This window comes from Piliocolobus tephrosceles, chromosome 2 (assembly GCF_002776525.5).
Source record: "Piliocolobus tephrosceles isolate RC106 chromosome 2, ASM277652v3, whole genome shotgun sequence".
NCBI lineage: Eukaryota > Metazoa > Chordata > Mammalia > Primates > Cercopithecidae > Piliocolobus > Piliocolobus tephrosceles.
In genome coordinates this window covers 192672715-192687471 of record NC_045435.1, presented here as the reverse complement: position 1 = coordinate 192687471, position 14757 = coordinate 192672715, and the positions used below count along the sequence as shown (strand labels likewise).

At 46.1% G+C, this 14757-nt stretch overlaps 1 protein-coding gene across 3 annotated transcripts in view; it reads right to left on the bottom strand.

The window, feature by feature from the left end:
• Window positions 1-719: 719 nt before the first annotated feature.
• Window positions 720-14757, bottom strand: part of PCYT1A (phosphate cytidylyltransferase 1, choline, alpha) — a 50145-nt gene continuing 36107 nt past the window's right edge. For 2 of the 3 annotated variants that reach the window (XM_023214827.2, XM_023214828.3), the window contains exons 4-9: window positions 13144-13260; window positions 12288-12439; window positions 9061-9139; window positions 8446-8588; window positions 5917-6105; window positions 720-5260 (exon numbers count right to left, since the gene is read on the bottom strand). In XM_023214827.2, coding sequence (XP_023070595.1) covers window positions 5054-5260; window positions 5917-6105; window positions 8446-8588; window positions 9061-9139; window positions 12288-12439; window positions 13144-13260 — 887 coding nt within the window. In that variant the 3' untranslated portion in view covers window positions 720-5053. The remainder of the gene's footprint in view (window positions 5261-5916; window positions 6106-8445; window positions 8589-9060; window positions 9140-12287; window positions 12440-13143; window positions 13261-14757) is intronic. The other variant, XR_002732117.1, reaches the window with a different exon arrangement.

Genomic DNA, 14757 nt, shown 5'->3' with positions numbered 1-14757 from the left:
TGACTGAGCTTTCCTAAAGCAGATGAAAAGAAGAGTATATAGTATTGTGTCTGGTATAAGAAAAGGAGAACTTGGTGAGGCAAAATAGTACCAGCCCAAAGTCTTGAAGAAGCCAGGAGCCTCTGGAGAACAGATGGAAGGTGACCTTTCCCTGACAGATGTGCTACTAGAGCACCAACCCCACGGGGCCCTGGGGTCTGGGTCAGCCTCGCTTTGTGGGACAATGACTTTTGAGTCTTCGGTGACAAGCTACAAAAGGAATTTCCTGATGCTGTGGTCATGGAGCTTGATTTCTGAGGAGAGAATCAGCGTGTGGAAGCAAAGGCACCGAGAGTCCAAGTAAAAGTCCCAAATCCATAAAACGCACCACACAGATCAAAACACAGCATATGGCCAGGTGCAGTGGCTTACACCTGTATTCCCAGCACTTTGGGAGGCCGAGGCAGGTGGATCACCTGAGGTCAGGAATTCGAGACCAGCCTAATCAACATGGAGAAACCCCGTCTCTACTAAAAACAAAATTAGCCGGGCGTGGTGGCGCATGTCTGTAATCCCAGCTACTCGGGAGGCTGAGGCAGGAGAATCACTTGAACCCAGGAGGCAAAGGTTGCAGTGAGCTGAGATCACACCACTGCACTCCAGCCTGGGCAATGAGAGCGAAACTCCATCTCTAAAAACAACAAGAACAAAAAAAAAAAAACCACAGGACACGGAACATGAGGTAAAACCATATTGCCTTTATTTGGCTGAAGAACAAAATCCAAAGTAACTCAGAACAAACTAATAACAGACAGGAAAATGAAAGACTGAACCCCACTTGAGGAAAACCTCCCCGCGGACTCACACTGGTGACGGGACGAACGTGCACGACGAAGCCAGCAGCCCTTTCCAAGACTCTCTTGTCTTCTAGGGATCCTCAATACAAAACAACCCAACTAATCCAGGATACGTTCAAAACAGTCAGTTTTCCCCTCAAAAGGCAGGAAGGCCCACTTCAAACCTCCAGGAACACAACCCGTGCCATCCCAGTGTTAAACTTGGTGCTTCTGTTTTCTGCCTCAATCCGAGTGCTAACATAAAATCCTGGCAGACAACCATCTTTCTTCTTCAAGAAAATTAACATTTAATGGTATAATCCCAAGAACATGTTCTACTTATTTACTCGGAAAAATAGAAGCTAGGGACCACTCTTTATCCCATGGCAGTCTATTCTATGAGAGAAAACAAGAACAATCATTGTTACGACTTTGAAAAATAGAACCTTTAAAAATACTTATATTGATAAGTTTAAAAAAATACCATCAGTTAAAAACATTGGCTCTACCATTAACCCGATGTTAATGGGGACTTTCTTTTTCTACCTGTATTGGTTCAACTTCTGGTGAGACAGTGTGCTGATAGAAAATCTAGAAGCTATGGCTTTTAGGGAATTAAAGAAAAGCAGCAAAATAGAATTGATTTGGAAGGATTTCGGGTAAGTGATCTGGAACAGGATTAAAAAGGCAAGGAGCTCTTGAAAATAGCTACCCCCAGTCAAGATAATCCAGGAAGGGAGAGCGACGCTCTGTGAACCACTGTGGAAAGAACATCTAGAGATGGTCTGACCAGCTGTGCAGCCTCCAAAAGAATCACCATCACTCAGGTGCAGCCTAAGGAGTTACCGGCGATCAGAAAGTGTCAAAAGTTTTCTCAACCTCCCTCATGTTTTTTCTCTTCGTCAGGATTTTCAACCTCCTCACATCCCTAACTTTCTCACCCAAGCCTCAGCAAAATAATGGTCTTTGGCTCTAGCTATCCGCAATAGCTGCAACAGCACAAACGATCCCTTTCTAGTCCGCTAAAGTTTCAACCTCCATTCTTCAGTGCTTCTGAGCCTAGCACAAGAAAAGAGCAAGCTTTCTGTCCAGCCCCCCGGAAGGCAGTGGCTGCGCTGGCACCTCCTCAGCTCTGGTTGCAGGGCTCTGGCCTTCTTACGTCTCACATACACAGGCTCTACTCTAAGGCCAGCATTTCTGGCTCCGTCATCTTGGCCACACTTGGCCCATCCATGTTGGCTGCTTTCTTGTACGGGACTCAGGGAAACAGCTCCATAGCCTCAAACATTAATATCTGAAGATTTAGATCACAGGCATTGTTGTGGTGTACACACCTCTAACCTCATTTAATTAGGCACAGATGACCAAATTATGCAACATTCCAACAGCCTCCTCCGTCTACCCATGCTTGTCCAGCACCTAAGACCACATTTACCCCAAAGTATCTAATATGCCACACCATAAAAGACTTCAGCTTTCAGTCAAACAAATAGCTTTCAGAAAAAACGATTAGACTGAGGTGGTAGAAACTCACCAAGAGGGGAAAGGGAGTTTCCCAAGCACATGTACGTTTGCTGGCCCTAGCAGTCTCAGAGGTCTGTCAGCCTGCAGTCCCGTTCCAAGCACAGGGCATGCCAAAGCAGCCCACTGAGAGCAGAGGAAGAGGGCTCAAACATCGGGGACCCAGACTATATATCTAGGAGCTGTGGCTCCAATGGGGAGGGAGGAAAACCACGTGCTGGGCATCTCCCTGTCTATCCAAATACACTTGCGTCATGTGCACTTGGAGGAACCAAGTAGACGGGCTTTGGCAGAGACTTCACTGCCTTTCCACACCAGGGAGGATAAGTCAGACAGGAGGAGGCAGAATTCCCAGAGAGCGAAGGCTGGCGCAGGTAAGCTCAAAGATGAGACTGTGTAACGCTGGGTAACACGGGAAAACACTAACTTCAACTGTTTCAAAGACAGGACTCCAGGCCAAAGCTTGTTATGACCAGTTTTGACAGTAAGAACTGCACGTCCAGAGAAGAGTTAGAAATGTCATTTTCATAGGCGATCAGGATAACAAGAGGCTTCATTCTCCCTCGCCTCTGTGACGCTCTAACTTTCTGGCTGATCCAAGTATTTTTATTTTTTATTTTTTTAATTATTTCTTTTTATTTCTGTGTGTGTGGTTTTGTTTTGTTCTGCTTTGAAGACAGAGTCTCGCTCTGTTACACAGGCTGGAGTGCAGTGGCACCATCTTGGCTCACTGCAAACTCCGCCTCCGTTCAAGGGATTCTCCTGCCTCAGCCTTCCAAGTAGCTGGGATTACAGGTGCGCACTACCATGCCTGGCTAATTTTTGTATTTTTAGTAGAGACAGGGTTTCACCATGTTGGTCAGGCTGGTCTCAAACTCTTGGCCTCAAGTGATCCACCGGCCTCAGCCTCCCAAACTGCTGGGATGACAGGCGTGAGCCACCGTGCCTGGCCTGGGTGATCCAAGTTGTAAGAACCTAGGTAGTCCTGCTGTGCAGGCAACGATTCCAGCCTCTGACCCTCAGGCGGAAGAACAGGTGTTACCAGAAAGTGTTTAGGGGGTGGACTATGAGATGCTCACAGTCCTAGCGGAGAGGCAAGAAAAGAGAAAATGTGGTTTTCTTAGCTGAAAACACTAAAACTCCACCCCCACAAGGGGTATTTGTGAGTGACAGGGGGTGGGGCCTGGACAGAAGCCATTTTCCCCTGAATCTAGCCATAGGATTACTGATGGCTGATGATCTGCTAGGCCATGTAGCTAAGTAGCTAAGGAGACAGGAGGCCAGGGCTTTGAAAGTTAGATCATGCTCAACAGCAGGTGTTAGGCGTGACGGCAGGTGTTAGGCGTGAGCGCAGGTGTTAGGCGTTAGCATCCTTCGACTGGAAATTCAAGTGTTGAATCCCCCCAGGCAAGCTAACACGGAGATGGCACCACAACCACCAGGCGTGTGTGAGAAGTGGGGAGAAAAGGAGAAAACCTACCACATCTTGTCCCGTGAGGGCATGCTCTGTGGCTTGCTGGAGGGGCGGCGGAGGGAGGTCCCTGCCGGCCACGGCTCTCCGAGGAAAAGAAAGACTCTGTGGAGCTCTGGTTCCAGTGAAGAATGTTCTTAAGAGGCACAGAGGTCAGGATGACGAGGCTGTTGCTTCAGAGAGGAAGGTGTTTCCTATGCTTTTGCTTCTACAATCTGTGCAAATCTCTCTATTCAATATGGCTATGACCAAAAGGGATTGACATCAAGTTCCAACGGCAGACATTTACAAAGTATCCTTTGTAAAAGGCTAGGTAATATTAATAACATTCAAATAGGAGTAGCAGGGCCAGGCACTCCTCCCAGTAGGAAACGAATCTCAACTGCCTTAGCATGGGATTGAGTATTGTCCCGCTCCTCTCCTCATCCTCGTGACCTTCAAAGTGTTCCTTCCTTTGAAGGTAGATGGCAGGAAGGAGACTCACAAAAGCTCCCAGAGAAGCGGGTCACAGAACTTTCTGAGAAGAGGAACACAGCAGACACACTGCAGCCGATGCCACGGGTCTGCTTCCATCCCCGTCAGGGTCTTCACGGACCCCACTGGGTCCAGTAAGAAACTCCTCAGGGAGTGAGACAAGTGAGGCTCAGACCTCCTTCCTACAGCCACGGTGACACTGGTGACAGCAGTACATTGAGGGGATTTGTGACTGTAACTTGGCTTTTAGCTTTTCCTTAAGGAAATCAAAATTAAGATATTTCTCCACAAATTACCCATCAGCACGGCTCATTTCGTGAAGGACTTGGCAAGCCACTTTGCTTCAGAACGGAAGGCAAATGCTGCAGTGTACTGGGAAGAAAAGGCCTCTACGCAGTACACTACGTCCTCCTTCTGCCCACTCCTCGGGCAAACAATCAGTTCTACATTTCAGAGACTCATTTTAAAAAAACTTAATACAAACGACGATTTCCCTGCTGAGATCAGGCGAACATGAACAGTGGAACAAAGCCCTCGGGGAGGGCCAACGGGTGCAGAGCAGGCTTCTGAGGTGCAGCCCCTCCTTCGCGTGGGCGAGGGCTGCCACTTGGAGGACGGGCTGTTTGGTTCCCCCAGTCCCAGGTCCTCTTGCCCCAGCTGTCTTTCCTTTGTAGCTGTCCTTAGGTTTAGTGTTGGGGTCACAGTCTGGAGTTCAACAGAGCTTTGAAGGTCATGGGACAGAGGGAGAGGAGAGGAAAGGAGGGAGGGAAAATTAGTCTTCTTCATCCTCACTGATATCATAGGCTGCAGCCTTGTGCCTGGAGAGATTTGCTGGGGAACAAGGTGGGGAAGTCTTGCCAGAGAAGGGCCATCGAAAAGAGGGGGAGGGGGAGCGCTCGCGCGTGGGGCTGCTGCTGGGGCTCTGCTTGGGACTGATGGCCTGCAGCATCCGGCCCTTCCCCTCCTTCAGCATGTGTTTCTGGAGAAACCGAAAGGAACAGTTAGAAACAAGACTGCGGATCCCACTGAATCATCACTGAAGCATCTGGGACTAGGGCAGCCTGTGCTGTACTATTGATTTAAGGGTTCTCACCTGCTATCATTACCCGGGAAATTCCCCACTCTTCCCGAATAATCTGCTCTAGGATTATTCTTATCTTTCCAAACACCTTCACAGACAGATCCTTCCTGAGGTCTAGCCTAGGACTCACTTGCTCAGTCTTTTATTTGGTTGAAAAGACTGCTACTCCTCAAAGACAGAATGCCCACCTTACCTGGGGTTCACGCTGCAGCTACTTGTAGTGGAGGCTGCTTTCTTTTTATTATTCTTTATTCTTTCCTTTCCTTCTATCTAAAATCATACCACAAATAAAAGCTGGGCAAGGCGTTTTGCTTATCTTGTCACCAGATTTCAAGGTTGATAGAGAGCTGGCAAAATTATCTAGGAGAATGTGTAACCTCTTTCTGTAAAGATTTCAAAAACCTTGCTGGGGACAGTTGAAAGATAGTGCTGCCCAGATAAGGGGACTAGACTAGATCACTCCTTAATTGTCGACGTCCCTTTCTGCTCCATGATTCTGTAATTCTTCCCACAACATGGGAGCTCCCTACACTGTCCAGTGGGAAAGAACATACCAGCGCTCCTTCCGGACCAAACATTTCCAGAAAACTTCCAATGAATTCTCGGGACTTCTCCTCCCACTTCTGAATGAGGTCAATGCTTTTTTCCTCCACCTTCTGAACAAATTCTTTGGACTTCTCCTCCACATCTTTCACTTTCTTCTTTACTTTGTCAACCCTCTCCTGCAAGTGGTATTTCTTCTCCTACGTAAAGAAATAACTATTTTGAGAAATAATGCTCATGCCAAACTTCTCTACCATAAGAGAACAAAAAAACATGGCTCAAGCACTCAACTGACACTGTTTTCAGTCTAGAATTCTGCTTTGCGTTCATCTACCTCACACGTCATTAGCATAATAACGGATAAGATATGCTGTGGATGCACACACTAAGTAGTAATTCTAATATTGTGGGCATTTGAGAATAAACTAAAAATATAGGCTATACCCAGTCACAGGCAGGTAGCCAAATAAAGTCAGAGTTTTAAAGATAAAACATCAACTTGGAACATAAACATGCCCAGCATGACCCAAATCATTCCAGAGGGAGCTACAGAGGCAGCTAAAAGATCCCTGCACAATACTGCAAGAATAAACGAATCACGATGATCGAAAGAGAAGACACTGATCTTCCACTTCATGCGCTCATCGAACTGCGCTTCCCTCTGTCGCAGGCTGACTCTGTTATTTTAATGGCTTGTGCTTTTGCTTTTGTTCCTTTCGTGTTTGAAGGTCCGTTTACTCATCTGCGAAATGCCAACACTCGTTGGCCCTACCGACTTTGCTAAAGAAAAGGAAAACGGTATCAACCCTGTGGCGGAGGGGAAGGGAGTCTTTAGTCAAATGAAGAGTATCCTTGGCCGGGCACAGTGGCTCATGCCTGTAATCCCAGCACTTTGGGAAGCCGAGGTGGGAGGACTGCTTGAGGCCAGGAACTCGAAAGCAGCCTAGACAACATAGCAAGACCTCATCTCTACTAAAAATAAAAATATACAAAATTAGCTGGGTATGGTGGCCTGTGCCCATAGTCCCAGCGACTCAGGAGGCTGAGATGGGAGGATCACTTGAGCCCGGAGGTCAAGGCTGCAGTAAGCCAAGATCGCGCCACTGTACTCTGGCCTGGGTGACTGAGTGTTACTCTGTCTCAAAAAAAGAAAAAAAAAAAGTACTCTCATAACTTCCAGATCACAAAGAGGAAAGGGAATATGTTTAGAATTTTTAAACACCTGATTGTTATGGGAAAAAATAGAGCTATAGTAGATAAATTAACAAGAGCTAGTGTTTGTCTGCCTAGATAAATCATATTTAGATGTAATCATTTTATCCATTCTTATAGCACAATTCACAGAGATGGGAGCGGGTGGGGGAGCATGGTAAACTGATTATGTAAGAGACGTTAAAGTTAGCAGCTTTCTTCTTTTTAAATTAATTTTATTGAGGTCTAATTTACGTACAAAATGTATAGTGTTGGATAGATACAGTAGCTCATGCCTGTAATCCCAGCACTTTGGGAGGCCAAGGGGGGCCGATCGCTTGAGGCCAGGAGTTCAAGACCAGCCTGGGAAACATGGCAAAACCCCATCTCTGCTAAAAAAAATACGAAAATTAGCCAGGTGTGGTGGCACAAGCCTGTAATCACTGCTATTCAGGAGGCTAAGGCACCAGAATCACTTGAACCCAGGAGACAGAGGCCACAGTGAGCCGAGAACACGCCACTGCACTCCAGCCTGGGCAACAAAGCAAGACCCTGTCTCAAAAAGAAAGAAATACTACATATATATATGTAGTGTGTGTGTGTGTGTGTGTGTGTATATATATATACTGCAGTATATATATAACTGTTTACAAAAAGAATATACACTACATACATATATATACACTACATACATATATATATATACTACAAACATAAATATATATATGAGTTTTTTTGTTTGTCTGTTTGTTTAGAGATGGGGTCTCGCTATGCTGCCTCCAGACTGGTCTCAAACTCCTGGCCTCAAGCAGTTCTCCCGCCTCAGCCTCCCAAAGTACTGGGATTACAGGCATGAACCACCAAGCCCAGTAAAATATACAGAGTTTCTAAAAGGCAACAGTAAGCTAAGATAAACTTAAGCTTTCATCAATCAAAATTTAAAACTCAGGTCTATGTGGGGAAGTGGTGTGTCGTGCATCACTGTCCACACGGGGAGAGGGTCCCTAGGCCTTAGCAGGTTTCCAAAAGATCATCCAACCAAAAAAGAAAAAGGAAGTTGAAGAGACACAGTTTTCAATTTATTAACAGAAATACTGTACTATCTAAATTACTCTTTCTTATTTATTTTGTTGGCTGTATGGCCTTATACCAATGTGTTGGTACTAGACCGTAATGGCAGAAACTGTCTGTTTCATTCTTTTTGTGAACAGTTAACATAGTGGTAATTCATTCACTGAACTTTTGGGAGTGATCATTAGAGCCAACTGCAAAGCCAGTTCAGCTAAGATGGAGTGAGAGGCAATACGTATCCCACAGTCGGAGAAGTCTGGGGTGCGGTTGGAACTCACGTTGATGAAGCTGACATTGAGCTCCTTTGCCGTGTAGCCCCTCTGCAGGTTCCGCCTCGCGTACACATCATAGTCCCGCACAATTCGGGTGATGATGTCTGACGTGGAGATACCTTCTGTCCTCTGTGTTGGAGCAAACATGCCTGACTCAGAAACACATACAGACAAACACTGTGAGGTTCTGGTTAGCTCAGGTATTAAGACTAAATGGAAACTAGGGGCAACGTTCCTTTCCTTTCCTCAAAAAGCAGAATCTGTTATTACTAAATGAAACGGAGAGATACTGACATACAGAAGGAACACTGAATGGAAGTCCAGAGGTAAGGCAAAGAAGAGTTACATAGCCCTAATATTATGAAAAATATGAGAAAGCGTTTCCTGAAATTAAGAGAGATATCAAAAGTAGATGTTTAGACCAAGAATTGATGGATGTCATGAACTGATGATGAAGAATTGATGGATGCTGTGCTCATCTTTACCTTTTATCCAAAATGTGGCCTGAAAGAGGATGCTGAATTTCTAATGTACACATTTTCCTCTGTAAAGTAGCAACACGGCTGAACATCTACAGCTGCCGAGATCCCCTCAAGTGAGGAAGCACATCAGCTCACTCACCTGCCTCCTTAATGTGCTTATAAACATCATCACTTCCAGCAGATGAATAAGGGATATCATCATGGGCTACAAAATCAATCTGAAAATAAGGAAACATCGTTAAAACCCATGATAACTGCCACTCAGAAAGACCCAGTTGATGTTCTCAGGCCCAGAAAAAGGACAATAAGCAGAGGTCAGACTACAGTCTATTCACAAACCACCCAACCTAATGATGTATGGAGTACACATAGAAAGTTAACCAGCTGCTTTTCTAGCTATTTCTCCTAGTCTACTAGAACTGTTACCCTCACTCTGTATACCAGCCATTTTGCTGTGGTCAATAGGGCCAGAGGGTTTGCTGGTGAACCAGTTAGTGGGTGGAGCCTAGGAAAGAAGGAAATCTCCCTGTCCTGGGTATGGAAGGATTTGGTCAAATAAGGGTTTTTCTAACAGTATGAGAAAGGCCGGGCGCGGCGGCTCACGCCTGGAACCCCAGCACTCTGGGAGGCCGAGGCAGGCGGATCACGAGGTCAGGAGATCGAGACCATCCTGGCTAACATGGTGAAACCCCGTCTCTACTAAAAATACAAAAAAATAAGCCAGGCGTGGTGACGGGTGACTGTAATCCCAGCTACTTGGGAGGCTGAGGCAGAACTGCTTGAACCCGGGAGGTGGAGGCTACAGTGAGCTGAGACCGCACCACTGCACTCCAGCCTGGGTGACAGAGCGAGACTGTCTCCAAAAAAAAAAAAGTATGAGAAAGAGGTTACTTCTTTCCTTACTGGTTTCTCTCAGTCCATGAGAAAAGAGGGAATATAAAAATAGCAACCACTAGCCCTACGACTGGAATAGATACATCTATACTCCTGAGAAATACAAACCCAAAGCCATAAAAGATATTTTATCCTCAGGATCTATCATTTTACTACCCTTTTTTTTTTTTGATACCAAGTATCGCTCTGTCACCCAGGCTGGAGTGCAATGGCATGATCTCGGCTCACTGCAACCTCTGCCTCCTGCATTCAAGCAATTCTCCTGCCTCAGCCCCCTGAGTAGCTGGGACTACAGGTGCATGTCACCATGCCTGGCTGATTTTTTTGTATTTTTAGTAGAGACGGGGTTTCACCATGTTAGCCAGGCTGGTGATGACAGGCGTGAGCCACCGCGCCCGGCCATTTTACTACTATGAATATCCTTTGCAAGAGCAAGAAGAGACAAATGACACTGGGGATCAATAATGTTGTTCAGAGACAAGCTAAACTTCACTTACTCCTTCCTGAATGGGCCACCAGCCTTTTGCTGATAATGACTAAGATCACTATACCAACCTCCAGAGACCACTGCAGTGTGGAGCATGTTCACTGGGACTATGTCAGAGACCCTCAGCTAGCATCTCAATTACTCATGAACAACTTGTCAGGGATCCATAGGCAGCAAAGTAAAGAACAGGAGGCCGAAGTCCAGGCGTGGTGGCTCACGCCTGTAATTCCAGCACTTTGGGGGGCTGAGGCAGGCGGATCACGAGGTCTGGAGATCGAGACCATCCTGGCTAACATGGTGAAACCCCGTCTCTACTAAAAAGACAAAAAAATTAGCCAGGCGTGGTGGTGGCGCCTGTAATCCCAGCTACTCGGGAGGCTGAAGCAAGAGAATCGCTTGAAACTGGGAGGTGGAGGTTGCAGTGAGTCGAGATCGCGCCACTGCACTGCAACCTGGGCAACAGAGCGAGACTCCATCTCAAAAAAAAAAAAGAATGGGACAAGCAAAACTCACAGTTGAGTATATACTGTTAACAAAGAGAAAAGCAGAGTTAGAAATTCCTCTAACCACCCGGGTGCGATGGCTCACGCCTATAATCCCAGCACTTTGGGAAGCCGAGGTGGGTGGATCACAAGGTCAGTAGATCGAGACCACAGTGAAACCCCGTCTCTACTAAAAATACAAAAGCTTAGCCAGGCGTGGTGGCAGGCGCCTGTAGTCCCAGCTACTCGGGAGGCTGCGGCAGGAGAATGGCATGAACCTGGGAGGTGGAGCTTGCAATGAGCCGAGATCACGCCACGGCATTCCAGCCTGGGCGACAGAGCGAGACTTCGTCTCAAAAGAAAAGAAATTCCTCTAACCTCATACTTCTGTGTGGGCCTGCGGGCTATGATGCTGAGAATAAGCTTGCTTACCACTTTTGGAGCCACTGGCTGCTAAGTGTTGATGTAGAAAGTCAGAGAATTATAGAAGATCTGTCCCAATTCTCAATAGTTATAGTAAATATCCCCTCTTCAGGCCTACCCATGTATTGCTTTAGAAGCCCTTTGGCTGCCTTTATTCTTTCTGCCTCACTGAACAATTTACCTATAACATTCCACACGCCCTGTAGAGAACTGACAACATGCTTGCTGTTTCCTCAGGCGTGGGGACCTCTAACCTGGCCTAATCAATCCTTCTCATCTTTTATACCCACCTTTTGCAGGAAACCTGTGGCTTTTTTAAAAAAGTAGAGACAGGGTCTCGGTATGTTGCCCAGGCTGGTCTTGAACTCCTGGGCTCAAGCGATCCTCCCACTTTGGTCTCTCAAAGTGCTGGGATTACAGGCATGAGCCACTGCACCTGGCTGAAATCTGTTACTTTAATGTGGGAGAATTAAAAGGAGGTAAGGGGTTGATAATAACTTCCTGAGAAACAGTGAGAAATATCCTTGGTTTCTGATTCTACCCAATTTCTAGCCTAAGACCAAAGCCCTGAAATGAAACTTAAGCCAAGAAAAGTCTATGTTAATCCGTCTTGTTTCCTGGTAATGTGACCATCTTCAGAGTTCGCCTGGGGCTATGGATATTCTCAGAAGACTGGCTCATTCTAAGGGTAGACATGCCTGTGGTGTGGGAGGAAAAGTCTCGTAACGGACAAGTTCAATTCCCAGCTCTGCCAATGGTGTGACTTGGAGCAGGTTATTTGGTTTCTCTAGGACTTGTTACTCATATGTAAAGTGGAAATGATAACCACACCACAGCACTGTTGTGGAGAGAAAATGGAATAGAATGGATGTAAAAGTGCTTGCAAACCATCCAGCCCCATATAAACGTCAGGGGTGACTATTATCACTAGTATTATCACTGTCATCTCCTATGAAACTTACATAGGAGGTAGAAGTAAAACAGAGCTAGTGGAAAACCAGCCTCAGCCTGCGTGCCGGCAGTCTGGAGAGTTGAGGGGATTCTGGAACAAGGAATGGGAGTATGTGTCCAGTTTCTTACCCGGTGTTCGGCCAGGAACTCAGGTGTCAGGGTCCAGGGCGCATTCCTCACCACCTCATCCACGTAACGGCAGTGCTGGACTGCGTCATAGCGCTCGTTCTCATTCATCACCGTGAAGCCTTTGAAGTTGTGTGTGAGCTCATCGCTGCAAACTGAGTTCACCACATCATAAACTGTGGGTCGGAGTCCTCTTTGCTTAGCCACTCCTCAGCCACCGACCTCTCCCATCTTCTCCCACTGCTTAGGACTGCAACCATCTTCCCTAACTGGAGAAAAGTCTTCTAAAGGCAGTTGAACCTGGGTAACAACGCTTTTCCTAATGCAGCGTATACCTTCAGGAGCAACACTCACTAAATAGTATGTTCATACTTTGGAGAAGAGACGGTACAACAGGTGACCAAGATCTTCGACTCTGAAATCAACCTGCTGTGCATGTCTGTGTCAATTAAGTCCTTAAACATGTTTTCCTATTTTATTCACACTGGACTGGACCACATGACATTTCCTTGGCAGACTTTTGTATTCCAGTTGATTCAAAATAATAAAGTGAAATCTAAAGCAAATGTTTTTTAACTGGGCAACAGAAGTCATTGTTGCTCCTGTGACTGGCAGAAACTCAGCTAAAAACAGTGAGATAAATGTCAGACATCACAGTCAATGAGCTTGAAGCTCCTCTCTCCAGGTTTAGGTTGCTGGTACCTCATATATTTCATGTTTTAGAGAGGCTGTACTACATCCTTCATTTAAAAACGGAAGCAAGAGCCAGTGTACTCAGGTTATAAAGACAGAAGAGAAATACAGACTCTACTATCATCTTTTTCTGCACTGCACCTGAAGTCATCAAATGTTTTCTTACCTCCCACAATGAGGTACGTATTAGGGAAAAGGTTCTTTGCTTGCATCAGAGCTCGGGCATGACCAGAGTGAAATAAGTCAAATATTCCATCAGCATAAACTCTCACAGGTCGCTCACCTAAATCCAAATGAAAGAATAGATCACAAAAATACTTTTTTTTTTTTTTGAGACCAAGTCTTACTCTGTTGCCCAGGCTGGAGTACAGTGGCGTGATCTCGGCTCACTGCACCTTCTACCTCCTGGATTCAAGTGGTTCTCCTGCCTCAGCCTCCCAAGTAGCTGGGACTACAGGTGCATGTCATCATGCCTGGTTACTTATGTGTTTTTAGCAGAGATGGGGTTTTTCCTTGTTGGCCAGGCTGGTCTCAAACTCCTGGTCTCAAATGATCTGCCAGCCTCAGCCTCCCAAAGTGCTGGGATTACAGGTGTGAGCCACTGTGCCCAGCCACAAAAATACATTGATTCGATATCTTGTACTTGGCAAATGGAAATGGCCCTGGGTGACAGTTCCATGACTGCATACTCCTTTCTTTTTCTTTCTTTTTTTTTTTTTTTTTGAGGTGGAGTCTCGCTGTCTCCCAGGTTGGAGTACAGTGGCGTGATCTTGGCTCACTGCATACTCTGCCTCCCAGGTTCATGCCATTCTGCCTCAGTCTCCCGAGTAGCTGAAACTACAGGAACCCACCACCAGGCCTGGCTAATTTTTTGCATTTTTTTTTTTTTTTAGTAGAGATGAGGTTTCACAGTGTTAGCCAGGATGGTCTCGGCCTCCCAAAGTGCTGGGATTACAGGCGTGAGCCACCGCGCCCGGCCCGACTGCATACTCCTTTCTTTAGATGTTCTCTGGGTATTCACCCTGATTTTTTGGGTAGGTTGGGTTATGAAAAATAACTTGACTATAAACACCTTTTCACTTTTTTTTTTGAGACAGGGTCTCACTCTGTTATCCAGGCTGGAGTGCAGTGATACGATCATAGCTCACTGTAGCCTTGACCTCCTGGGCTCAAGTGATCCTCCCATCTTAGCCTCCGAAGTAGATGGGACCACAGATGCACACCACCATGCCAGCTAATTTTTTTTAATTATTTTCTTGTAGAGACCATGTTGCCCAGGCTGGTCTCGAACTTCTGGACTCAAGCAATCCCACCTTGGCCTCCCAAAATGCGGGATTACAGGTGTGAGCCCCATACTCAGCCTATAAAGAGATTTTTAACATCATCATCTGCACTAACTGCCTCTGGTAGCCTGGTTGTACCAAACTTGTCAGGCACAACTAATAACAGAGAGCTGTCAACTTAGAAGCCAGGAAATGATTTCCTGGGGAACAAGACTAATTTCAAAGCCAAATAAACATTAAAAACGAAGTCGGCAAAATGGTTCGTCATGCTTTAAATAATAAATACAAGGAGTCCATGTACCTTAACCCTTTATGTGAATAAAGGAAGAGCTATTTTACTGCAGTAGAAAATAACAGGAGGAGCATTTACATCATTTGGGAAAGACAAGTCAAAGTGTCATCAGATACACTGTGCTGAGGCTGAGGGTCAGGAACACTGAGGCTGAGGGTCAGATACACTGAGGCTGAGGGTCAGGTACACTGAGGCTGAGGGTCAG